At 49.0% G+C, this 26,536-nt stretch overlaps 6 protein-coding genes across 7 annotated transcripts; 2 read left to right on the top strand and 4 right to left on the bottom strand.

Moving 5' to 3' along the window:
- Positions 1-1,370: 1,370 nt before the first annotated feature.
- On the top strand, positions 1,371-5,435 carry FVEG_08948 (zinc finger protein ADR1; the record flags this gene model as incomplete). Of its 2 annotated transcripts, none has more annotated exons than XM_018897838.1 (2): positions 1,371-1,919; positions 2,056-5,435. In XM_018897838.1, exons 1-2 carry the CDS (start codon positions 1,802-1,804, stop codon positions 5,433-5,435), a joined length of 3,498 nt encoding a protein of 1,165 aa, XP_018755592.1. In that variant the 5' UTR covers positions 1,371-1,801. The 2 variants fall into 2 exon arrangements, with proteins under 2 accessions (XP_018755592.1, XP_018755591.1); XM_018897837.1 differs by having other exon boundaries at positions 2,041-5,435.
- Positions 5,436-6,554: 1,119 nt separating this feature from the next.
- On the top strand, positions 6,555-7,145 carry FVEG_08947 (hypothetical protein; the record flags this gene model as incomplete). Its single annotated transcript, XM_018897836.1, has 1 exon — positions 6,555-7,145. One exon carries the CDS (start codon positions 6,555-6,557, stop codon positions 7,143-7,145), a length of 591 nt encoding a protein of 196 aa, XP_018755590.1.
- Positions 7,146-7,175: 30 nt separating this feature from the next.
- On the bottom strand, positions 7,176-8,990 carry FVEG_08946 (hypothetical protein). Its single transcript, XM_018897835.1, has 4 exons — positions 8,721-8,990; positions 7,752-8,672; positions 7,656-7,703; positions 7,176-7,600 (listed from the first exon to the last, which is right to left on the bottom strand). Exons 1-4 carry the CDS (start codon positions 8,950-8,952, stop codon positions 7,410-7,412), a joined length of 1,392 nt encoding a protein of 463 aa, XP_018755589.1. The 5' UTR covers positions 8,953-8,990; the 3' UTR covers positions 7,176-7,409.
- A 2,045-nt stretch (positions 8,991-11,035) lies between these two features.
- FVEG_16486 (hypothetical protein) lies at positions 11,036-11,829 on the bottom strand (the record flags this gene model as incomplete). The annotated part of the gene is made up of 3 exons (XM_018905702.1): positions 11,036-11,464; positions 11,512-11,708; positions 11,760-11,829. The coding sequence occupies 3 exons, from the start codon at positions 11,827-11,829 to the stop codon at positions 11,036-11,038; spliced, it is 696 nt and encodes a 231-aa protein (XP_018755588.1).
- Positions 11,830-11,904: 75 nt separating this feature from the next.
- Positions 11,905-15,195, bottom strand: FVEG_16485 (hypothetical protein; the record flags this gene model as incomplete). The annotated part of the gene is made up of 7 exons (XM_018905701.1): positions 11,905-12,123; positions 12,177-12,507; positions 12,557-12,727; positions 12,777-12,807; positions 12,858-13,018; positions 13,086-14,305; positions 14,404-15,195. The coding sequence occupies 7 exons, from the start codon at positions 15,193-15,195 to the stop codon at positions 11,905-11,907; spliced, it is 2,925 nt and encodes a 974-aa protein (XP_018755587.1).
- Positions 15,196-17,588: 2,393 nt separating this feature from the next.
- On the bottom strand, positions 17,589-18,980 carry FVEG_08944 (hypothetical protein). Its single transcript, XM_018897834.1, has one exon. It carries the CDS (start codon positions 18,951-18,953, stop codon positions 17,802-17,804), a length of 1,152 nt encoding a protein of 383 aa, XP_018755586.1. The 5' UTR covers positions 18,954-18,980; the 3' UTR covers positions 17,589-17,801.
- Positions 18,981-26,536: the final 7,556 nt, after the last annotated feature.

The raw sequence follows: 26,536 nt of genomic DNA, 5'->3' as shown, positions 1-26,536 counted from the left end.
CGGGATGCTGCAATAAAATCGTCATTCATCACACCCCAGTAGCTATTTCGAGTACACCCGACTCCAAACTCCAATTATGCGTATGCAGTCCCTACAGCCCGGGGACGCACAGTGCATACTCGGTCAGTTGAACTCTCAGCCCTGGCGCAGCCATCAACTACCTCGTTGTGTTTGCAGACGTACCTTGAATACTGGCGCAGAGTGCCAAATGCCGTGGCAAGGCGATGGGCAGCGCAGTTCGGGTACCTATTATGCTTTGTAATGCGAGGGTTCCTGAGCTCTATATCAGGAGGAGTTATGACTCAAGTTAAGTTCTCAAGAGTAAAGTAGCTGAAGGGTAGAACCTGAAAGTAATATATCTGGTACCCTGGCAAGCCGGACCACTCAGTCAATTGACCGGCTTGCCCAGTCATCCATATCTAGCCGTGGCTCGGCAAGTACATGCTTACAGCACATTTGCCGCGTGATGTGACAAATATTCACTGGATAGAGCTGCTGTGCCTTTCGTCACCAGAGCTTTGAGCATAGAGTCTGAGAGGCGGCCATAAAGTCAATGAGGAAGTTCCCTATCGAACAAGGCCTACCACGTATGTATAAGGCGTGAAATCTAAGCCATCCCACCATCACGAGGCAGACGCACGAAGGGTAAAAGAAGGACGACTAACTTCGTACACGTAGGTATCCACCCATCCACGATTGGAGCATCTATGAGCCTCAACTGGCGCAGGTAAACACATCGGAGGATGGTCGATACAGCCTGAACCTATGTCTTTGGATGACGCAGTTGAGGCGACTGGCGACAACCTTTTGGGCGTGAATCCGAGTTATGGCATTTGAGCAATTGGTTGAGTTGAAAGGTGGATGATGAGGTGGACAGAAGAGCTTCTGAACAGCCTCAGCCGAGATGCGTTGACGTGAAATTCGGGTTTCATGACACGTTCATTGAGAAAGAGTTGGTTGAAGAAGCTGTTTATTTAGAACCAGATTTCCGTGATCAACATACCATTTGCTTTTGCTCTCTACCCCCTGAAATCTTTCTCACTCTTGATACAATCCAATCTGGAAATCTGGCTGACTGACTGTCTCGTCTCTCTTCTTTTTACTCCGAGCGAACTACGGGAACTTGATGCGCCCCAGGGAACCTAGTCTAGCCTACCTTAGCGCTCCATAACGGCAACGCAAACGCAACGCAACGCAACTGGAGCCACACCCCCAGGAGCAAAAGAACAGGGAAGGTCCAAGGTCCATCCCTTACCAATTCTGATTCAACAAGACCGTGCACAGTATCACTAACACCGTGCTCCTGTTCTGGGCTGCTCCTAGGTCGTCAGGTTCAGGTATCCTTGCCTGGGCCCTTTTTCGGCGCCAACCTTCCTTCTTCCACTGCACTTGCCGCCAGTGCCTCCAACTCTCTTTCTCTTTCACTTTCCTCAAGCAGTTGCTGCTTCGCCTGTATGTTCTAAACGACCATCTGAATTGCTTCATTTTCTCTTCTCTCTATACAAACAGAAGAATATGCCCTCATCGTTTATAGATCGCTCATTTCATTCAATCTAAACATCTATCCCTCTCCCTCTCCCTCTATATTTACCTACCTTACTTATCTCCCCTCCCCCCACCAAAGAGTGACGAACCACGCCCGCCGCCCACCAAAACCTCCCCGCCATCCATCCTATCGCACTCAATTCTCGTCCAACCTTGTGCCCCGCGACGAAACACTTTCTGCTTCTGCGAGTACGACAGGTCCAAAATCTTCGTCTTTCGACCCTCGCGAATGCGAATCTGACCGATCCGACCTGCCATGGTGATAAACGACTCTGGCATTAGAGTCTCGCGTCCCAATCTCGCCATGACCGCTCCCGCACCGACAACCACCGCCGCCACAGGCACCGCCGCGCCCTCCACCACTGACGATACTGGTGAGCTATCCCGCCTTCGCCGGCATTGCCCCTCGTGTTTCTGAGCTCGACTCGACCCGCACCGTTGCCGCAACAGGACCTTGGATACAAGACTTCGATTTATACATGCTAACACTCGTAGCATCTACTATCACAGTCAACACAAAAGCGCCTGCTAATAATTTCCCTCCCGCAAAGACGGACAAGCCACGTCCTCACGTCTGCACCACTTGCCAGCGTTCGTTCGCCCGATTGGAACATCTCAAGCGACACGAACGCTCCCACACTAAGGAGAAACCCTTTGAGTGTCCCGAGTGCTCAAGATGCTTTGCCCGCCGTGACCTTCTGCTGCGTCACCAGCAAAAGCTGCACCAGACTTCGACCCCGTCGTCCCGTCCTCGTAATCGTCGTGAGTCCACAACCGGTGTCGCTCCTGGTCAGAGTCGTGCCCGAAAGAACAGCGTCGCTGGAGCCAACGCAGCTGCCGCTGCCGCTCCGGCTTCAAATGCCTCAAACACCATGCGACCCCGAGCCAACACCCTTGGGCATATCGACGCAATTTCTCTCAATATGGCCAATGCCACTGCCAATTCTTCCGTGGCTCGTGGGGCCGTTGTTCATGGTCATAGTAGACACCCCAGCCTCGCTGGCTTTCCAGTCCACGCCATGGATCCTCTCTATGGTGGCATGTCCGCTGCTATGGGTCAACGAGCTATGCATCCTGGCATCCCTAAGCTGGAGACAGGAGCCTTTAGTAACCTCGACTATGTTAACCCTCTCAGGACGGCCCCGATGTCCTTCAACGAGTTCGATTTCGACACCATGCTCTTTGGGACAGCCACGACAGTAAACCCAAACAATCTCCATTACAACGACTCACCACAGGTGATGAACATGGAAAACTCGCCCTTTGGGCACTCGATGAACGACATGTCTGCGAACCCCCAGTTCGACGACCCCGTTGACTGGTTGACTGGTTTTGAGCAACAGATGTCATTTGGGAACGAAAATGTGATTGATGATGGATCGAGTCCGTCTGCAATCAGCACGACGAGTCAGAGTGGGATTAGCGATGTTATGTTGGATGGGTCGAATCATCCTGCGCCGGCTGGAACCAGTACCATGTGGTCGACATCTGTGATGGCTCCTCCACAGATGCCCCCGAACCCTTTTGCGATGGAAATGAATGGCACAGTCTTCCCGGATCTCCTTAGCGGAGCACCGTTATCACCTCAGCCAGCTACTCAAAAGATGAATGACCCTTACTTCTCTACGCCTCCACCCTCGCTGAGCTCATTGAGTCCCTCTGTTGTGACGGGACTCGGCACCCAAAACATTAATCAGACTCTTGGCTTCAACGCCGGCCCGGAGACGCCATCTTCTCTAAATGGGGGCAACCACGGCGCTTCGCCAGTGAACACCATTACAGATGCTACCCGGCATGCCATCGTGAACATCCTGTCCCAGTGCCTACCCTTTGGGGGTCGTAAACATTCTTTTACTTCTCAAGGATCACCTCAGTCGCCACTTTCCCAGTCTGCCAGCAATGCCGCCTCGTCCCAAGCAGCTAATCTGCCCAGTACTCAGGACCTTCAGCGATATGTCGGTGCCTATCTAGCATACTTCCACCCCCATTTGCCTTTTCTTCATCTTCCTACTCTGTCCTTCGATATGCCCATCTCTGCCAATAGTCGTCCAGGTGTAGGTGGTAGTGGTTGTCTGATATTGTCCATGGCTGCTATCGGCGCGCTCTACGAGATGGATACTGCCCAATCCCGAGAGCTGTTCGAAATGGCCAAGAAAATGATCTTTTTTTACCTTGAAGAACGTCGAAAAGCCGATGTCCGAAAAGCAGATCTTCGCCGAAGTACCCCAACTGACCATAGCAATGATAGCGGCGCTCACACTCCCGTGTGGCTTGTGCAAGCCATGCTCCTAAATGTTGTATATGGCCATAACTGTGGCGACAAGACTGTCAGTGACATTGCTTCGACGCATTGCGCCGCCTTGGTCAGCCTTGCACAAGCAGCCGACCTCTTGAGGCCTAATCGCCCCAGCGCCTCTGACGGCCAGGATGGTCAGATGAGTGATGACCGAAACTGGAACACGAATTTGGAGCCCGATCAAGCAGAGTGGCTGCGGTGGAAGTCTGGAGAAGAACGGAAGCGAACTCTATATGCCGTGTTTATACTTTCCAGCCTCTTGGTTTCGGCCTACAACCACACACCTGCGTTGACAAATTCAGAAATCTACCTGGACCTCCCTTGCGATGAAGAGTTCTTCTCAGCTGAGACGAGCGCAGTCTTTCACTCACGCGGTGGAGCCGAGGCTGCAAACCACAACCGCATGACATTTCACGATGCATTGGGTGACCTCCTTCACGTCAATGAGAAACAGCATCAATTCTCTTTTGGTGGACAGTTTGACAACGATGGAAGCGACCCGATGAGTGCACCTCTTCGACCCAGCACATTCGGATCTCTGATACTTATCAACGCATTGCACAACTATATTTGGGAAACGCGACAAAGACATCACAACAAAACCTGGACAAATGAAGAGACAGAGAAGATGCACCGGCACATCGAGCCTGCCCTGAAGGCGTGGCAAGCGGCCTGGGCAAGCAACCCTCATCACAGTGTAGAACGTCCCAACCCTTTTGGTCAAGGCCCTCTGTCAGCTGATGCGATCCCTCTGCTCGATTTGGCGTATATTCGGCTTTTCGTCAACCTTTCACGCTCAAAAGAGAGGTTTTGGCAAAGAGACTGGGACGGGATGGCTGAGGAGCTTTCTCGCGGAAATGAGATCGTTCAGCATGCTGAGCAATCACCGATCTCCAATTCTGAGTCTGGAAGTGCCGAACCTTCGGATAACTCAATCAATGGCTCAGGCTTCGTGGAAACGCCTGCGACACAGACGTCATCGATGGACTTGTCCAATATTAAGCTTCCTCTACGGCCAGTATCCTCTAGTATGTCGAGTCACACTACATCTCGTAGAGAGAAGCATCTTCGGAAGGCGGCTTTCTACGCCGCCGACTCCCTGGCCATGTCGGATAAGCTCGGTGTGACCTTTGCCGACTTCACAAGCAGGGAACTTCCTCTTCAGTCTGCCATGTGTGCATTCGACTGCGCCCAGGTCCTTGCAGAGTGGATTGCGACGTTGCAGGATCGTGTTGGCTGCTATCTGGGGATCCTTGGACAGGATCAAGTCAATCTGTCCGAAGTCCCCGCCATCATGCTTCTGGAGGAAGAAGATGTGAAGCTACTGGGCAAAGTCCAAGAAGTGCTATCATCAGCAGAGATGAAGATGAACATGGAGCTTGTCAATGGCATGAACGGCCAGGAAGCCAATCTGGACTTGGGTGGGCACAACGGCTACGCTGCCAAGCTACTCCGAATCACTGCATTGATGCTTGATAAGGCTGCAGTGTGGCCAGTTACACGACTCAAAGCTCGATGCCTAGAATCTCATGCAAACTTCATGCGAACACGGGCTGAGAGGTCCATCATGCCCCAGCAAAACATACACGTGTAAGAACAGATGTAGGAAAAGAGCATCTTTAAAATTTTGTTTCTTTGGAACCGAGTATCAGCATTCACGAATCACGTTGAGATGCATGGAAGGACATGAAGCGATGCTTGTTTATGGTTAACAGCAAACTCGAGCAATGGCTTTGGGTCCAATGAGATCTTTCATGTGAGCATCATACACAAAAGTCTATGCTCTGTTTATGCTTGCAAAATTTTGTTTCCGGTCTTTGTTATTCGTATGATTTGTCGGTTTTAGCGTCAGGGGCGTTTGGTGGCTGCCTTGTCAGCAGCTCCAATATCGTCACAATTGGTATTGGAAGCTTGCGTTTTATAAGCTTTGCTTGCTTTGTTATCGTGAAGAATTGGCAGGATTTGGGCACGAATCGCACATGATAGTGCCGTGATGGAAGATGGATATGAATTCGCCAGAACGACTAGTGTTTGAAAGGATACGCAACGATTGTTGTCGGCACACACACACACACACACACACACACACACACACACACACACACACACGTGTCATAACAGCATTCAAACTTCAACAAGGAGAATGCCATTCGACAGCGAGGTCCACGAAATATTCTGGAAGCTCTGGGAGGGAAAAAGTGAAAGCCTCAACGGTTTTGATCGCAGGACGCGTACATATACATGTACTTATGGACGGCTGCCTCCCATGTACCTTACCCAGTTAGCTCTGTAGCCTCGAGCTATTTAAGTAAAATAAGAAAGTGTGTACGTTTGGATTTTCTGTGCTTGGATTTAAGTGAAGACTCTGTAAGCGATGTAATGTGATATGATGAGACAGGCTGGCCTGGCCATTTGAGACAAATTATCACACAAACACTCGTATAAGAGATTCTCTTGCGAAACTGGAAAACTAAGATGAGCAACTTGACTTTTATTGTTGCCTGTCTGAGGTAGGTATGGATATTAGGCAGATATGAGACATTATGGCGATTGCCTGTTAATAAGAGTCAGTGAGCGAGGTGAGTGAGGCATTAGCGGCAACAAGCAGATCCAATACCGGGGCATTTCTCCTCTCTCTCTCAGTCGCAACATCATCTTATTCTCGTCTCTTTAAGTTCGATTCCATCCTCAACTTCACACACAGAAACACAAAATGGCAGACAAACAAGAAACGAATCTTTGTCTCCCAGACTTGGACTTCACTTTCGACGAGTCTGTGGCTGAATGGAACGTCAATCACCGCGAGTGGCTGAAAACCCACGACAAAACTTGGGACTCGCTTGCAACAGGCGCCCTCGTCTTTGACACCTCCAACCGCATTCTCCTTCTCCAAAGAGCGCCGGACGACAGTATGCCTAACAAATGGGAGATACCAGGCGGTGCCTGTGACGACGAAGACGAAACTGTTCTGTACGGCTGTGCGCGTGAGCTTTGGGAGGAGGCAGGTCTGAAACTGCGACGCATTCGACGTGTTATTCCTGATGGGCCAAGTGGAAAACCTGGGGCTGTTTTTACAAACAGAACGGGGAAGAGGTTCTTTTGCAAGTTTAGCTTTGAGGTTGATGTTGAGGATGCGGCTGAGGTCAAGCTGGACCCGAAGGAGCATCAGGATTATGTTTGGGCGACGGAGGAGGAGGTCAAGGGGCAGAAGATGGGGGAGAGGGAGATACCACTGACGAATGCATTGATGGTGAGGTTGATTGAGAAAGGTTTTGCCATGAGGAGAGACGACAAGGGAGTGTGAGGATATGGCGCTGAGAGGCTTTGGCGTTGTTCAGTGATTATAGATGATATTATTATTAGAAGATAGTAATAATTCAGTGCAGCCTTGAAACTCCCCGATACCCGTTTTCCTTTTCTTTTAACCAGCGCCAGCCTAGGTATATTTTCCAATCTCCTCCATATGTCGTAATCCAAGCTCCGGTAACCATAAAAGAGACCAACGACACCCAATCTAGTCAAATTCAGATTTGCAAATAATGAGACGTATCCAGGAGCTATTCCAGAATTAAATGATAGTCCTGAGAGACAGCCACTTGCCAATGAGAAGAGCTCGGGCTGCAAAGTAGCAAGCTCCTCCAACAGCAGTCATGCCAGTGAAGAGACCAGCCAGAGCCTGAGGGCCCATGTTCTCGAGCATGGCACCACTTGTAGGGAGAGCGATGAGCAGTGCGAAGGCAGTGACAAAGTTCATCATGCCTAGAGCAACGGTTAGCTACATTTGAAGTTGACAGACGGTAGAGGGTAGACTTGCCATAATATCGACCATAGTCCTTGGCCTCGCATGTTTTACCCATACAGACTGTGATTTATCAGCGTGCTGCTATCAGCTATAACATAAGATACTTACCTGGGGTAATGGAAAGAAAAGACCCAGACCCAAATCCCCAGATAGCAGACCAGGCGTACAGAGCAGTAGCTGACTTGGTACCAAAAGGAACGAGCAGAGCCCCCATAAAAATGATGGTGAACACCAAAGTAGCAAGCAGTACATTGAAATGTCCAAGTTTGTCACCAATGATTCCGGGAATAACTCGGCCGAATGTGCTCGCCGCCCCGACAATAGAAAGAAGAGTATATCCATTCTCGGCAGTGAAGCCGACCCGAGTGGAAATGGACGGTAGAAGACCCGAGATACTGAAGATGACAAACTCAAACATAAAGATGCCCGCAGTAACAAAGCAGAATGCGGGCGACTGAAAGGCAGTCAAGTTGAGTGTCGAGCTCTTGGGGCTGGGCTGGCCATTTGTTGATGATTTGTAGATCTTGTTGAAGGTGGTGAAGCAGAGGATGGCAGGGACGAGAAGACCTGCTGATATAAACGCCATGATTCGCATTGACCATTGCCATCCTAGACTGGGATACGTTGACCGTAGAATAATTGGGAATATGACAGCGCCGATGGACGATCCTGCGAGTGTAATACCCATCGCGAGACCTCGCTTGCGGACAAACAGTTTTCCTACTATGGCGATGGCTACAACCATTGTCATGGCGGCACCGATGCTCCCGAATACTCCTAGACACAGCATGAAGTGCCAGTAGTTGCGACATTCAGCCATGAGCAGAAACATGGCCACGTAGAGAACTGCTCCAACAGGACCGATGATGTTGGGGCCGTGGACATCGACCATTGGACCGACTTGGACGTTGAGAATGAGTGAGAGGAAGAGAAATAGGCCGCTGATCCATCCAACTTCGCCTTCGCTGTAGTCGTGGAGTTGGTTCATGCTTAGATATGTTTGGACTGTACCTAGCGAGTTCATGAAGCCTGATCCATGGTCAGTTGATGGCCCATCTATTGGAGTGGTTGACTTACCGAATGTAGGTATAAGAGCCAGAAAGGACCCAAGGACGCAGATCCATGCACTAACCGTCTTTTCGACATCTTGTCTCGGGTCTGCATCAGGTTGTGCCTCAGCGTCTGGGTTGATGTTTGACACTGTCGCTGTGATGGGATCAAGACCGAATGACGCCCAGTTGCTGTTTTCCTGAAGACTAGTCCGTTCAACATTTTGCTCTTGCTGAGTTGAATCAGCCATGACTTTCATCTTGAATAGATTTTTGATGGGTTTTGCCTTATCAACAGAAGCGAAAAGGTGTCAGTCAAATATAAGAATTACACGGAAGTGGTCCCGTAACGTTAAATCTTTTTCTTTTCTCGCACTCTTCCCTTCTTCCACTCACTTACACCAAATAAACACGACTACACTAGCCAACGAATTAGGGAAACGGACTGCATTCTAGACTCCGCTCATGGCAGTTTCTAGCGTCCAAACCACGCCCTACGGACCTCCTCGACCGGATCGGAACTGGCTACCGATGGAGGTAAGGGGAGGGGGCCACTTGATAAGATCTCATATTACATGCGATTTATGGCTTAAGCGAATGGTTGCTCTCATTGTCGGTGAGAACATGGTCAGTGGCGCTGCGGGACCGGAACTTTGTGGAGTCGCCGAGTCTTGTCTTCGGGGGAAACCATATCGCAACTTTTGCATGAGGTTGCTGCTGCAATAGGGTCACTCACTCATTGTGTTGCGTTGCGTTGCGTTGCGGCTTCGGTGTGAGTTGCTCTTGCGACGTTTCTATGATGAGTCTACAAGCCCCCATACCCAAACCAAGACTCATCATCATACTATCATCATATGTCTTGTTCATCTAAGCTGTTCATATCTGAGTCATGGTCAGTTCAAGTTCAAGTCTCTTCTAGAAATGCCCCCATGTCTTGCTCCCCCTCGGTAAGCTATCTGCGATTCTGAGGTGACTTTGTGATACACACCACCATCAGCACAGCAGCTTAATCAAGACACCGATGTATTCTGACAAAGAGCCTCGAACTTCTCATAATACTGAGTAGCTATCAATACCAGGAACAGTCTTGCCCAAACTTTACCCCTCTTCAACTATGGCTGCTCTTCTTTATACTCTCCGTGACAATACCCTGTCTTTGAGAGGAAAGTAAGAGTGAAACACCACTCAGCCTGGCCAACTGTATTCGATCCCAAATAGTTATAGCCAATTCATTGGGCTTCTGCTGGCTCATCGCTTTAATGAGGGCAACGATCGGAGGCCATTACCTTATACCGAGTCTCCATAATCACCACAAACCTCAGTGACGGGGTCACACAAATGGTAACACCATGATAAAGCTTTTCTCGCCCTGCTTTACTACACACTGATCAAGAACAACATCGAAATCAGCGATGTCGCTTCACGTTCACTTCGTGCCTTTAAAAAGGACCAAATCTCAGGGGGTAAAGTATACTCTCCTTCTTTTGCACGACTTGATCAATCTCACAGCGCATCATTAATTACCGTGGCAATGACTCTGGACACGAATTCCCCCGATATCTATACTCTCTTCTCCGAATGTATCGCCCATTTTGATACAGTTGAAAGTGGCTTAAGGCATCAACCCGCCAAAGTCAAGCAGTCCTTGTCGTCGCGAGAAGATATCTCAAAAGCACGTCAGGACCTTTATAGATGGGGTATAAGTTATGGAGCTAATCGTCATCCAACATTTACCATATCCTTGGACTACAAGTTTCGCAACCAGGATTATACCAGATCGACAATTCTGTCACAGCTTGGGCACCTGCTCGAGGATCTGGAATCTTGTGAGTGGTGTTGTTTATTTTACTCAAGACCACCAATACTGATTTCATCATGCAGTTCAGAAGATATGTGATGGGGTGAGTTTACGGGGTGACGCCAGGTATATATTTGGAAGAGTTCAAAATGTGGTAGCTGAGTTGATACGCTTTCTCGGTCACCTACCAAAGGAACTATGGCTTGAGCCTGAGAAATGAGACCGCCATTCATCCACATTAACATATGCATATACAGTCATTGAACCCTCGTCACCACTTTGTCTGGCTAACGCAGAGTAAGTCTGAGATATGTAATTGATGGCATAAACGCCTTATCTATGTCTATTTGGAGGTAACACTTAACTAGCTGATAACCACTCTCTAAAAGCATTGTTGTTACTTCGTGGGTAGTCATAGACTCGTAATGTTGATACATGCTAGAGCCTCCTCTTCTGGCTCGTTGTTTTCATTCATATCTCTGCAATGGATGTATAGTGTCATGAATTATTTCTATAGCGCGGAATTACGTATGTGGAAGCACGCTTCATGCTGCTTGTCTGCCCTGTGGGCTTCCTCGATAACCTCCTCTGCCACGTCGGCCACGGTACCAAGGGGATCGTCCTCGTCGACCACCGCGGCCACCACGACGTGGGGTAGAGCTGATGACGTTTTCTCTGTGTTCCGAGATTTCGATCTTGCCGTGCTTGAGACCGTCCGTGGTGTTTGTTCCTGCAGTCACCCCATCTTCGCCTTGTGGATCTTTATTATTTGATGATGGGCAGGTAGCGCTTCGACCTGGCATGGTAAGTTCCGCTTTTTCTTGAGCTCTTTGTTTGTCGAAACATCGATCGATGGTGCTATCTCGGACCTTCGCCGCCCTGGAAACTGAAGAAACCGCTTGGTTGTGCTCCGCGGCAACAGGAATGTAGGATCCTGCACTCGCCTTCATAGGAGGCAATGTAACTCGACGATGCTTCCTATATCAGTGACAATGATCATAATATGTTACTCAATACTTACTGGAGACATCTGCTTCCCTGTCAACGAGAGGAGGAGCTCATTGTCAACGTCGGCTCCATCAGAGCCCTGAGATGCCTGAGATGGTTCGCTCTTCGACTGAGCACGACGAGAATAGTACGGCAGCTTGTATTCAAAAATTTGACTCTCTGCCGCGTCTCGTTCCTTAGTCACCCCTTCAGCTTCATCTCCACCTTTGACTAAAGCTAGGAGAGTCAGTGGAGTACAGAAATTTGGTACTTTGTACTTACGCTCCAATACTTTTGCTTCGTCAAGCTTTTTCGCTTGTTTGGTTTTCAGAGCACGATCAACGGCTGCCATAAATGCTCTCTTTTTCTCCCTGGAGTCCGTGGCTGGCGTTCTAGTGTCGCCGCTTCTCGTAATAGGCCGACCCTCCTATGGCCGGCCAGTCACGACTGTCGTCTTGAAGGTCTTCTCATCTTGGTCGGCAACCTCGTCAGACCACTGTCGGCTCGTTTGTGAGCTTACATTTATCAGTCCTTCTTGAGTGGTAGAGCTGTTCGATGCCTCGGAGGTCCCGGTCTCCATGGATTTCCTCATCTTGGCCAACCTGCGAGGGGTGAATGTAGCGGCAACAGGATTCAACCGGGTTCCCTGCAAGCAAAGGTTAGAATCACCAAAGACTATTTATCTTCGGCAGAAACTACCTCTTGCTTGCGATCTTGGGCAACGGAAGCATCCTCTTCGCTGGCTCTGGCTTCAGATGACTTCGGCTGCTCGTTGTTTGCTGTTGTCGGCTTGTTGACTTTTGATAGTTCGGTTCTGGTCTGCTCTGAGGATAGGTCGTTAACAAATCCTGCTTGGCCAGCCGAGGCATCAGCGTCTTCCTCCTTTGTTCGCACAAAGACCTGCTTTGACCAAAGATCGGCGTATCTCCCACCCGCCACGATCAATTCGTCGTGGTTCCCCTGCTCAAGTATCTCGCCATTTTCAACTACAATAATCCGGTCTGCGTTCATAATCGTTGAAAGACGGTGGCTTTGTGTATTAGCATAATCTGAAAGACACGGACAAGGGATAAACTTACGCGACGATGAACGTGGTTCGTCCCTGACACAGCCTCTTGAAAGATATCTGAATCTGTTGCTCTGTATCTGTGTCAACCGCACTGGTGGCTTCATCAAGAAGAACAATGTCCGGCTTCTTCAACATTGCTCGAGCAATTGCAATTCGCTGAAGCTCACCGCCAGACAGTTTTCTACTTAAGTCAGCGTATACTTCTATAGTAATGCCCAAGGTTCACTTACACGCCGCGCTCTCCAACCCGTGTCTTGTATCCTGTTGAGGTTAGCAATTGTTTGATATGTATCTCAGAGCTGTGACCATACCATGAGTGAAGCCTTTGATCTTATCATGAATGCAAGCGGCTTGACATGCTTCAAACACTTCCTCATCGGTCGCGGTTATCCTTCCATATCGTACATTGTTCATAATCGTGTCGTCAAACAGAATTGGATTCTGAGGAACGACTCCAATTCGATCGCGAAGACTGGTTAGTTGTGTTAGTGCCAAGTGTTAAAGTGTTTGAGTGGCCATTAGTTATGACCAGGTCTTACCTGAACAGATCAACATCTCGCACGTCTTGGCCATCAATGCAAATACGACCATCGCCCACATCGTAAAATCGATCAAGGAGCTTGATGAGGGTAGATTTTCCAGCTCCAGTGGCGCCCACAAAAGCAACTGTCTGACCAGCAGGAACATGGAAGCTGACATCCTTGATGATGCCCTTCTTCTTGTCGTAACTGAAAGAAACCCGCTCAAACTCGACCTCCCCAGCTACGAACTTCAACGGTCTAGCTCCCTTCTGATTTTCAACTGATGGCTGAGTTCTCATGATGTCCAGCAGGCGCTCGGCATCGATGAAATCATCACTTACGTTCTTTCCTAACTTCGCAAAGAACTGAAGCGGCGATGTCAATTGCGCCCAATACATCAAAAGCATTGCAAATTGTCCAGGTGTTGCGTGGCCTGCTCTGATACGGTAAACTGCCAGAAATGCGCTCGCGAGAAGACCAGATGTCAGAACCAGGGTTTGAAATCCGATTGAGATATACCACCCAAGCACATACTGCTGCTCTCTAAGCCAACGATTTGTGACTGCATTGGCGTGTCTATTGTCTTCGTAACCGATCTGATTGAATGCACTGACTGTCTGCCACCCAAGGAAGCCAGACTGGCGCACATAGTGTTCTTCATATAGTGCATTGACACGGTTTCGACTTGCAGCTTTGGAGTTAGCAACAAGTCTGCTAGCAATAAGAAGGAAAAATACACCGGTAGCCACGGTAATAAGTCCTTCGTAGGGCCCGAAGGTGATAGAAAGGTAGACAATAGCCACCCCCATATCAATGAGCATGGGCACGGCATAGAGCAAGACGTTCTCAATAACGTTGGAAACCGCACTGCCTCCATAGATTGCCATCATCATATCTGATGAGCTTTTTGAGTCGTGGAAGTCTGCTGAAAGATGCATCATGTGCGAGTAGGCTGCTCGTGTCAATGCGTCGTGGGAATAGTACTTAACAGGAACCCAGAGCCATTGACGAACTAGCTCGATACCCGACTCAGAAGCAGCTAAGCGGAGGGCAGCAAATACAAGAACCGAGATCCACGGATTACTGTTGCCAGAACCATTCAGGCTGTCCATGATAATGCCTGTCTGGCGAGGGATGAGTAGATGAAGAGCGTTGGATGCGAACAGGCATAAGCACACGGCCGCAGCACGAAGTTGCAGGCCAACATTACCGACGGGCCAGACGTATGGAAAAAGAATCTTGTGATGAGTCAGCGCAGTGCCCCTGACATAGTCATAAGCAGTGGTATCAGTGGGGAGGCTCAATTGGTGAATATGTGTATGCATTCTTTACTTACCTTAAAGCCTTTGGCGTACTCAAACCAGTTTCCACCTTCCTGGAACCTCTTCTTCATAGCCTCCTTAGCCTCTCTCTCTCTGCGTTCCCAGCTATACTCCGGGGCCTCTTCTTCTTCTTCTTCCTCGGCCTGGAGTGTCGACCCATACCCAGATTCCTGGCTGGTCGGACTATTAGGTGATGTAGTTGTGATTTTGGGCAACAATGGTTCCTGCTCTTCATCGGATGTCAATTTTGCAGAAAAGCCAACAGTGAACAAAATAGTGAGTGATATGAAAGACAGGCAACGAATGCTGATGCTAACGCTTATAAGGATACCGAAGACATCGAAAGGGGAGAAAAGTCTCAAGATAGAAGACAATACGGTGATTGCAATATCAAAAGACAGGCCAAGCAACCAAGACCCGATGAAAGGATAGAAGGGGCCCTCGTCAGTATCGAGGCAGTGACTCAGTTGGATCCCGAACGCCAGAACGCAAGCCAGATGTCCAATGATGATGTGATCCTCCGTTGGCCAGCTCTGTGAGAGGACTGCCCGGACCGCAAGCAGCAACAACTGGACAGTGTATGTCAGGATGCACAGGAGGTAGAAGGTGAGTGTCAACCGTCGGCTGGGACATTCCTTCTTTCTCTCATCTTTGCCAGAAGAGTGTACTGTACAGGCTGAAACGAGTGAAGCGAAGAAAAAGTAGATGAAAACGAGAGCTGGGTACAAGTAGTACAGGATCACCAAGGCGGTTTCCGCGGGTGAGCTTGCCGCCATAGTGACTAAGTTTGGATCGAGCATCTGCATCGATGGGGAAGATGAAGCTCTGAAGATTCCAGATAAAGTCGACTGAGAGAATGAGCAGGATTCCAATTAAGTGGCGAAGCTAGCAACTTGAGAGCAAGATAAGTGAGCAAGCAGGAAGCGGCCAAGAAAGAGTGTAAGAAGTATCCTTGAGGGAAAGCGAATGACAAGAAATTGGGCAAAGGGCAGCCTCTCGATCCGCCGTAGCAACGATTGCACTCACCGGTCGTAACCGGGGTGTAATACTGAAAACGGGAACCGGCGTTGAAGGAGAATTTGAGATGTAGAAGTTCAGTTTAAGGCCAAGAGTTGAGGATCACAAAATGCGGTGGAACGTAACAAACGGGATCTCTCCTGCGTGTTTGCGTTCGCACTAGGCTGCTTCTTTCCTTCCTCAAGCTACCTAAACAAGGTACAGTCAATCAGGCAGGTCAGCTGCTTCAGGTTGTGATTACCTTACCAAAATGTCTTGGTTTGTCTGGTATGCGGGAAGGTGCGATGCGCGGTCGGATGTTCCAGGTTGGCCTGTCCTGTCCCGTCCCGTCTGTAGGTGGCTCGGGTAGTACAAGACAGTTTAACCTCAGGTGAGGTGAGGTAGACGTCAGCGGTGAAAAAGTCTTCCTTCTCACGCGCTCATCCAAAGGTCGGTAGATCTGAAGCGAGACCCGTCCAGTTCTTTCGGTGACCACGTGCGATTCAGCATGTATTTCCAATGCTTTCTTCGCAATCAATTGAGTCACGAGGACACAATGGTGATGTCCTTTCGACAAGGGGATATGGATAGGTAGGAAGGCGCTTTCGCTTTGGCGAGCTTAACGGTTTTCCCTTCGCCTAAAATCTCCCCCGACTAATGCGCTTGTTATTGAAGCTCGGCCTCAAGAAAAACTTGAAAGCAGCATCTAACAGCACTGGTACGTCGATGTTTGTTGAAAATGCCCAGCGGATGTTTGTTGCTGGGGCGTCGGGGGATTTTCACGCGGTGAGGCAATGAATACCTTATATGATGATGCTTGTCAGAGTCTATTAAATTGGGAAGTCGAGCGCAACTCCAATTCGATTTCTCACGGAACTGAGAAGCTTTTCGAATCCGGCTTGCAAGCAGAGAATTTGAAAGAAGTAACCCGAGCGTTTTCAGATTCGTCCAGCTTGAAATATATTCAGGGCAAAGTTCGATGTGGCTCAACTTCTCAAAGGGGCATACTTCCTTGACTTGCGACAAGGATACATTAGTCGTTACGAAGCTATCCTTATGGGCCATACCCACTCCAGTCTGGCCATCTTCACCGGCTCATGCGCCTTGCAAAGGCTGATTGGTGTATGGCCTGTCCTCAACGACTTGGGATCGCCTCGCAGAATGGAACCCCTAGTTTACGGCTAGCAGCGATGTTACAAGGAAACGTGATGCTGTCACCGCTGAATTACCGACCGCTGGGGAGATCTTCAACCTGCATTCCCCCCTGCTGCAGCCCCAGCCCCAGCCCCAGTCCTAGCTGAGGCTCAACCCAAACTCAGAATGCTACAACAATTTGGTTCTTCTCTGCGGACTTCTCTATAACCTCCTACCGATTCATACCGGCGGGCTCGAGCTCAAACCCTGTTGCGCTTTCTTATCTAGCGGTATCACTGTCGCAACATCTTAGCTTTCTTCGGAGCTATACGATTACACTACCAGACCTCAAGTATTGAACTATGCTTTGTCAGGCCAGATCAAAACAGATGAGACTGAAATCACAACATTGCCATCAACTGTTCTGCGACTACATGCAGGCAATACTGATCACGGAAAGTCCGTTCGTCATTTCAGGTACCCCAGTGGTAGAAACCCGGTGGACATGGATTTCATTTTGTGTTCATCCGACTTAGTTAAACATGGCGTTGAGCATTTTACATCAGCCCAGTTTCTTCAACCCTGCTCTCCAACTATTGACACGAATCACCTCATTCAATACCATGACGTGCAGGCTCGCGATGGCGATTGAGAATTTGGCCCATCAACCTAGTGGGTCACTCCGATGCCATCACCACATTCGGCATGCTCTAATGCAGACGTTCGATTAGCTGCAGGGGAAACATGAGATCTGGATCACCCCACACTCTTCGATCTGGAACAGCGCGATCCACCTCGCATTTAGGCATTTGACACGCTCACAATGTTTCAATCTGTGAAAGCTCCAACAAAGCCCAGAACTTAGTTGGACATGTCTGCATCACTGCTTCATTTAACGTGAGTTCAGCAAGCAATGAGCATACTATAACGATGTCCACTGAAGGAGGGTGAGCGTCTTAGGTCATTGAGCTTTTAAAGCACGAGAGGATAAGCACGACGAGCAGATCACAGCTAGCTGGTTCAGCTGGTAAGAGCTCGCCCCTCTTTGCATTCCATTGGAAAATCAGTTGATCTTGACTTCTGGATTGCTGGATAATATAGAAAGACACTGGCTAACCTCCCTTGATACAGAACGCTCACAACATGTCCCTCACAAGCCAAAACGCCTTCACCCATAATCGTATATACAGAATAGATTTTAAATCCGTCCGCTTCCGAAAACCTCAATCCAGCTACAGGATCGCGATACCCGAGGCGGCGGTACAGGATTATAGCCTCGTCACTAAAGTCCCCATGAAGGATTCCAACTGATACCATCAACGGGGTGGGGTGGAGGCCCCATGCCGGCATATACCTCGGATTCGGGATGATGCAGTGGTGCCCTGCTGTTGAGCGGTTGACTCTGCATCTGCATTGACCCTTTGCTGTAAGGGTTTATTGGCATCTCGAAGATTTCCTCCCCAACCTCTGATGACGAAGCATGGCCTGTCTGGAAAGGCTGTGACCACGCTGGTGAGACTCCCTCAAACTCTGGAGTTGGCACACCTAGAGATTCCGTGGGACTGGTGCCGCTATTGCATGAACCTCGACGATATGGGCTCATGGGGTCATTGTCGGGCTGGAAGGCTGGTGAGCAAGAAAGCAGTCCATCAACTGTCTTCTTGGCTTCATTGGCGATATATTTCTGAATCAGTATACAGTTGCAGTCTGTGTGTTGCAACAGTTGCGTTTTCAGATGATATATCTCAGCTGTCAATGAGTCGAAGCAGGAGGAAAGATATCTGTTCTGGTCTTCCATGGCTTGTTCCTGGGATGCAAGGGCAGATGCTTCGTCTCGTTTACGAAGACGACACTTGGTCGCTGCTATCCTGTTGCGTTCAAGAATGCGTCGACGTCGAGGGTCCTTGGGAAGGTCGTCCTCATCAAGCTCAATCTTCTGATGAAACTTCCCCAACTCCTTTGCTCCTCCTTTAGGCTTGCGGCCTCGCTTCTTCTGCTTTGGGGAACTGGGCACAGCTACTGTGCTACTATCTTCTTTAGGGGTGATGATGCTTAACTGGGAATGTTTTCGGTTTCGAGCCCGGCGGACAGGCCTTTGCTCGACCTCGCTACTTGGTAATGTAGCCAAAAAAGGAGGAGGGCCACTATGAGTATTGGATGCCAGATTATACTGGAATTGCGCTTGCATGAAGCTGAGTGCCAGTTCTTGTGGGTGAGAACTACCTATGGCCTCTTCAAAGAAGGAAGGGTCTTGAACATGTGCAGGGACAGGCTGGAATCCCATGTTTCCTCGACTTGTGGGCGATGGTATTCTAGTATAATATGGGGAAGGGGTCATATAACACCCTGGTGATGGGGTTGCGGTCATGATGTTCATGGGATTTCCAAAAGGAGCTTCCATGTGGTGAGGATATGAGTGTATAAAGGCAGCCATTAGAGTCTTGTAGTCTGTCCGGTCGAACAGATTGCAGTAGATTCTTATACCGGGTTGCTCGGCAGAGATAGAAACGCCAAAGGTCGAAGTAAGAGTTGGATGGTTGGCCAGTCTTTGGTCAATTGGATATAGCTGCTGATACAGCAAGGCAAGAACAATACTTTGTTTTCCGTATTGGCATAAAGAGATCAAAGAGGAGGGGACCAAGCGAATAGCGACTGAAAGACGGGGGGTTCACTCAATATATGATAGGTATGATCCGAACGCCTTTACTCTAGGTCTTACGAAACAGTACGTTGTACTCAACATTCATCCAGGGAACCAGGCCAATCAAATATGCACGGCAGCTTTCACCCCAGTGCAGCCACATTATACCAGCACACCTGGTTAGTGCTCAACCAGAGGACGGCATAATCCAGGCAAGGCCGTGAGGGGAAAATAGACTTTCGATCAAAGTGGGAGAGCTTTAGACAACGCCTGCCATTGCTTCTGCGGCATTGCTGGGGCCAGCAACAGGCCCCCCAATCACTCACATATCTTCCATCTTATTGGTCCGGACTCCTCTCGGATGATAATCTTAGTCCCATGTCTCCTCAGAGATACCGAGCCTGCACCAGCTTCCCACAGGCCCGGAGAATGTGCATTGACCTGGACGCCTTCGTATAATAATAACACATCAATCAAGTCTTAAGGCTAACGGGGGATACATGTTGTGATCTGCCTACGACTCCGCCATCCGTCTCGTTTCGTCCTGAATTGAGTGGGCTTCGAACTAAATACGGAAGTGTGCAAACCGTTGTACCTGGAAGTAGGCACGGTGGCGTTTGAATTCTCATACTCCTGGAAGAGGTACTAGTATTCCCTTCCAGACGAGACTTGGCCAGGCCTCAATAGTTTCGGCCGCCATCGGAAGCCACATCTGCATATTCTGGACCTGGTAAACCAATTCAAGATGAAAGGGAAAACATCAGAGGTTTAAGTCTCGATGTGGCAATACCTCTCCTTAAGCTGGTGTGGCACTTATCAAACTGAGAGGAAACGGTGAGTTCCGAGGGTTGTTCTGACCTCAGTTTAAAGAAGCGGCGGCCCAGCACCAACGTCGTAAGCCAATTGCTGAGCATGATTGGTCTAGACTCAATCACGCCAACAAGCCTAAAAGACGATCGCTGCTTATGCAATACTTTCATGGCGATGGTCGAAGGATGTTGCATTGCATAGCAAGCCGACAGCGGCCGAGCCCAAGCGGCCTGCTTGTTATGTCACAACAACTCGGCCGAAGACTCATGAACGAAAGCAACACTGCATCGGAAAGAAAGCTTGATCCTTGGCAAGCTCCATGGACCCCAGGCCCGGCCCATATCTTTCTGCATCCGAGATGGGCGAACTTTGGGACTAGACAAGGTACTAAGCTCGTGGGAAACTGATAAAGGACTTGAATGCTAGTAGGATATGAACATATCTTTTTAGTTCATCCTCAGCAGCGAACCAGTGGGTGAGATGATCAGCAAGCTTTCCGACCGCAGCGATGAACTAAGGCATCAGATTGAAGGTAAGTTAAGACATGTTTGGCATGGCGCAGAATAGGCCTGTGGCTCAAGTTATGCACAGCAATTGATGTGAGACTTGATGAAGCATCTGCGGGGTCAGTTATCGGCAAGCTGATGGGGTCTACGATAGCATTACAGTCGAATGTCTACCAGGTGCGGGCGTATGAACGATCGGATACAAATCAACAGCACAATTTGGTCCCTGATGCAACTGCCGTTGCTTGGATATATCTTCAAGGACTGTATTCAGTACTGTCGATCCTGATAACTGACTGCTTCGTGCGTTGAAGCCTCGATGCCAGATTTATGGGTCGCTAGTGATCCTGGATTTCGATAAGCTCGCTTCTCAATCGATCATGAATGTGTTTGGGCAGTTCAATACGGCACAGGCACCACCGTCCGTCTAGCAGCAAGGTGCATGCATAACGAGGATCAAGGTTGATCGTTGGTGGCGCTTTTGGCGCTTTGGAGTCGAGACCTTGCGTCCTCAGTGAGCCACAGGACACAAGGTTTGCCGAGTTCCTGGAAACTGTGTGACCGTTGAACCTCTGCTACAGCCCCTCGACCCCCGTTTCACTTTATCGACAAAGCGTTGAATGGCTCTCTTCACGCCTTACGAGGCTTTGAAGCTCGGACAATCGGTACCTCGATACGTGGCGGCAGGGCCTTACATACAGGAATGGAACAGACAAGAGAAAGATGTCGGGTCTCGAGAATAAGCTAGTGATTGAGATCAAGATGCAAATCGTTCGTTCTCTGGTGGCTCTTGCATTTCAGGTAGCCACAAGATGGGCTGACCACACCCATCTTTTACGAAGTAAGCGAGTGCAACATCATCAAGCTTTCCCCGTTGAAGGAACGAAGTTCTCCTCGAAATGGTCTCCTTCTGCCTTGGTTTGCTAAGGCACAGCTCTCCAGTCTCTCTTTTCTGCGCCACTGTTAGATACGATATGCAATGCCAGACCTTCGTGGTAAGTACTTTACACAGAGATGAAGCATTCGTACATAATAACTAGGCTAACCGGGCTCCTGGCTCGAAGCCCACTTGGTGTTCCGGGATCGACAGGCGCCCGCAAAGATTTCTATCCTCTTTCGGGAATAAACAGATATTATGGGGGATTGCCCTCAGGGAGTAAGAAAACTCGAGAGTTCAGGAGAGGATGCTAATATGAAATCAGTAAAGGCCCTTTAAGCTAAGGCTAGAGTTACCTGTATATTTTCGTCATCTGGGATGGAAGCACTGACTTTTGTTTCATCACCCTAGGATAGATGTCGTTTTGCTCCGCAAGTGGAGAGAAATCTTTCTTCAGAACATCACCAACTGGGATCGGAGGGCGCCGATAGAAAGAGTTGACTAGCAATCCAAGGTTGAAGAGCCGCTGATCACACTCTAGTCTCAGCTAATCATGGGAAACTAACCACCATCGAGCCCACTTTACACTGGCTAGACTGGGAAGAGGATACGGCTATGTGATGCCCTCCATCAGCTACGAATACTGCACTATAGATTCGCTCTGCCACTGTCGGGCATAAGCTCCTGCTCCCCAACCCCGCTCCAGAATGCAACGTCAAGCCAGGCTGAGTTGGCGGGGGAGTGATCCGCAACGCATCGGAGAGGCAATCGACAATGGCTTAGTTAAACCTACAGTAGTCTGCAACTCTTAAAGACAAAGTTCACAAGTCCATCGCCTGGGCACAACAACGCCCGTGGAATCCACGCTATGTGGCTGTTGTGGACATGAAACCGACCCTGGATTGGACTCATTGCACCTAGGAACAGTTCCAGGGGACCGGACTCGAATTGGTTCAAAGCCATGATGATTCCTATCATTATTGCAACATCCCATTGTACGATTATTCTCCGTAGGGCTAGTAAGGGTTACATAGCGGGTCCGAGTTTCCCGGCCGGGAGAACTCCTCAAGGTACGGAGCTGGTAAAGCGTTCATCATAAGGACAATATTGTGACTGATTTTTCAGGTGAGGGGGCTTTTCTTATAGCCTCTTCTGTAGGCATTGGCGATTTCTTACCATGCTGCCATCCCGAGGGCTCCTCCGATCATTACATCTCCGCAGTCGTGTCCAGTCAGCATGCATCTGCTAGAGAAGACGTGTCTTCTCTTTCCATGAAATGCGAGCTAGGCTTTGTGGATCGATCAAGACCCTAGTCTATTAAGAAGCGTTGAGTTATCTCAGAGGGATATTCCCGAGAGTGTGGAGAGAGACAACAAGACTTACACTTCTGGATGTGCGCACGGATCTCGTGCTCGAGGCAGACAGGGTGTGGACCTCGAAATTCCCTCCCATTGTGCCATCCACAGTTCGAGACGTTCCTGAGGAGGGTGGTTCCTGGCTGTCTCTACGGACAGGGGATTGGCGCAACGATAACCCCTCCTCGACAGGGTTTTGATGGACTGGTGAGTGTTGTGCTAACCACTGTGCCCTGGTAGGAGAATGGCACCTGTCATCTCTTGCGTGGACTCGATGCCTTTGACATCACACCCTCAGGGAATCAATTATTAACGAGAGGCTAGAGGCTGCACTGTTAGATGCACTGTTAGATGCACATGCAGCTCGTGCCACAGGCCGATGAGAGGCTTGATCTGATCACCAACCATCTTCTTGGCCTGCCCGTTGTTTTGGGTACGAGCTCAGCCCATCCCCGGCCAACACTACGCATGCAGGCTAATGGATAAACAAAGCAGTATCCTCGTCGTCCCTCTACGAATATGGATATTCCAAGGCAGTTTTGCAAGGAAGTTGCTTGCAAAGTGGGATGCTCTGACTCTCGCCAAAGCTACTTCAACATCGCAACAACGATTCCCCTCCAAAAATGGTTAAACCTACTGATCTGCGCTACCCGGCTAGCCCTTGTTAACAAACGGTTACGTGAAATCCGCCCCAAAGATCTTTGGGTACTTGATCACATAGATACGATAGCAAGTGGCTGCGACTTGCGCATGTGATTCTTATTAGTCGCAGCAGACTCCGACTTACGTATCGAGAGTGTCTTCCTGGCGCAATCACACCCCAAGAACCATTTTCCCCCGTTGCTAGACAGCATGCAAAGTCTAGCATGTTGACTGGTATCTTGTATCTCGCTATTCGTAGCAAATGACACTGTCAATCACACACCCTCCAGCGATGATATTTGTTCACGATCTCCTCAGCAGATCTGTCTGTATTAGGCAACTTGAAGAGTCCAACTACTAAACGGGTGAGATCCAGATCTGGGCCATTTTCAGATAGTCCGATTAGTGAAGATGGCCAAGCCAAAAGTGGCCAGGCGGCATCAAGCTTAATGCCCTTGATACATAGCAGATGACCCAGGCCAGGTCAGGCACTCAGGGCATCGTCGGATGCAGTCTTCCTTGGGGCGTTTATTCTTGATCACGTCTAAGAGCCTGAGTGCATCCACTATCCAGGGTACAACATATGTATGGCCTGATTTTCACATTTAGCAACGGCCGTTTTACTCGGCAGTTACGCTAAAGAACAGATTATACCCATCTCGTGGGTGAAACAAACACGGATATAACTAGTTCAACGACGTACCAATAAGTGGACCTCGATAGTCAAAGCGCAAAGTCCTCTCCACACCAGTTTTATTGAAGAGGGAGTTCTTCGCGATGAGTTATATCTTGGTCACCAAGCCAGGCTTTTAGAATCTAGTCGTAGTGAGTTGCCGCGGCTTGTGTCACCAGTCAAGTCTCTGGTTGGTGCAATTGCAACGCATCAGACAGAGTGACATATCGGATCCACGGCGGAATATGCAAATATTCAAAAAGAGATAAACCAGGCCGTCCAGTGACCATTGTCGCTTATTAGCAACTGAGTGAATTTCAGGACCTGTTGGGAGAGGAGATGCCCCATCTCCTGAACATAGTCTCAAGACATTCGGAATGAAGCGTCTTATTAATGATCACAGATGTGTTGCACCAATATGATTTATCTCGGACCGACGAATCATAACCTCGACGGGCGCAGTACCCGCTTGAAACCCAGTTATCAAGGAAGTCAAGGGTACAAGCATACTCTCGGGCTCTTGGTCAGAGGCTCAAGAATCTCGACAAGAAGCTTAACCTCGATGACCCACATGCACGGATGCTGGCCTGCTACAATGTGCTCTGTAGTAATCACTAAACGGAAAAGTCGCTGCTGCCATTGACAGGGTATGGAATGCTATCCGAGTTTCCGAGACTGGACCAACCGTATAGAGAATTTCATTTACCACGATCAGCAACAAGGATCCTGGGCCTCCAACCGTTCTTTTACTACTGTTTCTGTTGCTATTTCCAGGTACGAAACAGTATTGAGCACGAAACCACCGGTCCTTACGCTTGGACACTTTCTTGCTGTTTCAAGTGCAGCCTTATCCTCGAGTCTTGAATTTTGATAATTTCTCGTGTCTTTGCATCTGTGCTGCCGGAGAAGCAATGACCGTTGCAGGGATTCAAGGTATTTTAGAGTTGGTGTTTGGCGTTTGGGCCTCTAAAACACCTGGTATTAAACTTGTCACCTAGAAATTATGCATTAGTTGCTTCGGCTCAAATCGATCTGAGATGACACTATCTCGTCAGGCAAATCCCGCTCCCTTGACTCGCAACTTGCAGTTGATTCCTTGAACATCCGAAGTTTCATCGATCGATCGAGCCCTTGCTTGCGACTCTAACGACGATCAAAGTTTCACGGGAAAGCATTGCACGGAGCATGAGGAGCCCCGGATGTCACCTTGAGAGTTTAACTTGTAGTCACAACTGCCGTGGTGGATATCGTGGCTTCCGAGGCCCGGACGTCCCCGATGTCTGGAGCGACTCGAGATATCGGCCGGGATCTCGGCCTGTCGAGCTCGGTTGACGATAGCCGACTTCGGGGTCTTGCATCAAAACGAGGCTTTGGTGAAGACAGCCATATTTCATGCGTTGTGGGTTATGTTCCGCTTTGACATCCTGCCAACGCCGCTTATGTTGTAAACAAGGATATCTGTGGCCATCATCTTGCTTCCCTGTTGAAAGGCATGGCCTACAATGGTGATAGACCTGATCCATGCTGAACATCAAACATCTTGATTGTGTCTTGCATGACTGGCTCGGGTTGAGCCCGTCTCTGAGTCATATGCAGAAGGATGTAATGGGCAGCACCAACGTCTGTGGTTTCTTGCAGGGGACAAGACGTGGTAAGATGCCGAGGAGGGTATCAGACAGTTTTAAACCCCCCGTTTTGATTCCCTCTCGGCTACTAAGGGCTTAAAAGTTCTCCTTGAAAAGTTTGGGGGTCGAGGCATGCCCACATACTTCGAAGTTGAACTTGAAGCTCTCGGCAGTCACTCATTGATATTATTTGGTTATCAGGCCAATTTCAATGGACGAGGACAAATTGACTGCTTTTCCATTCATCTCTTACTGCGACTGGTTCCAAATACGCTGGATCTTACTTGGATTTGACTTTGTTTGAGGACATGGTGTTCTGGCAAGGGTGGGCTGAGCAGGCGCCTCAACCTACAAGGCCATTAACTCAATCTTCAGAAGGGCTTGATGTCTATCACTTCTACTCAGTCTTTTCTATTTATCATTTGAAACTTTGCAATGTATGTAGTTTTATTTGAATATTTGCTGGGTGTTGTTTGTTTTCAAGTATTATCAAGTTTTCTCAGCTTCGCTTTCAAGCCTTGCTCTTATACATGTACAGCACAGCTTGCCAACAGCCTGCTCGATCTGCGTTTCGATTTCTTTTTTCTTGCTTGTTCTGTAATATCCTTCCTGTGAAGACTATGCTGTTTATTTAGAGGCTCAGTATCATCTAGTACTTGAATTGCAGAAGTTAAGATTCAAGTTTCCCGTCGCTTGACGACGACTTGCCCATTATACCAAGTCTATCTACAGGGTAGCTACAATAAGATTGTTATCCGCAGTTGTACCTGGTAGTTTCCGGGCACAAGGACGTGTATGTTCAAGCCCTGTGGGTAGACTATATATTCACTCACCTATATATGGAAACTTTATTCATTAGCCTTTTCCTGATATAAACCTAGACATGAC

The sequence above is a fragment of the Fusarium verticillioides genome, chromosome 5 (genome assembly GCF_000149555.1).
Source record: "Fusarium verticillioides 7600 chromosome 5, whole genome shotgun sequence".
In the NCBI taxonomy this organism is placed as follows: Eukaryota; Fungi; Ascomycota; class Sordariomycetes; order Hypocreales; family Nectriaceae; genus Fusarium; species Fusarium verticillioides.
Note: the sequence above shows the minus strand (reverse complement) of the source record. Positions and strands in the feature narration are given on the sequence as shown.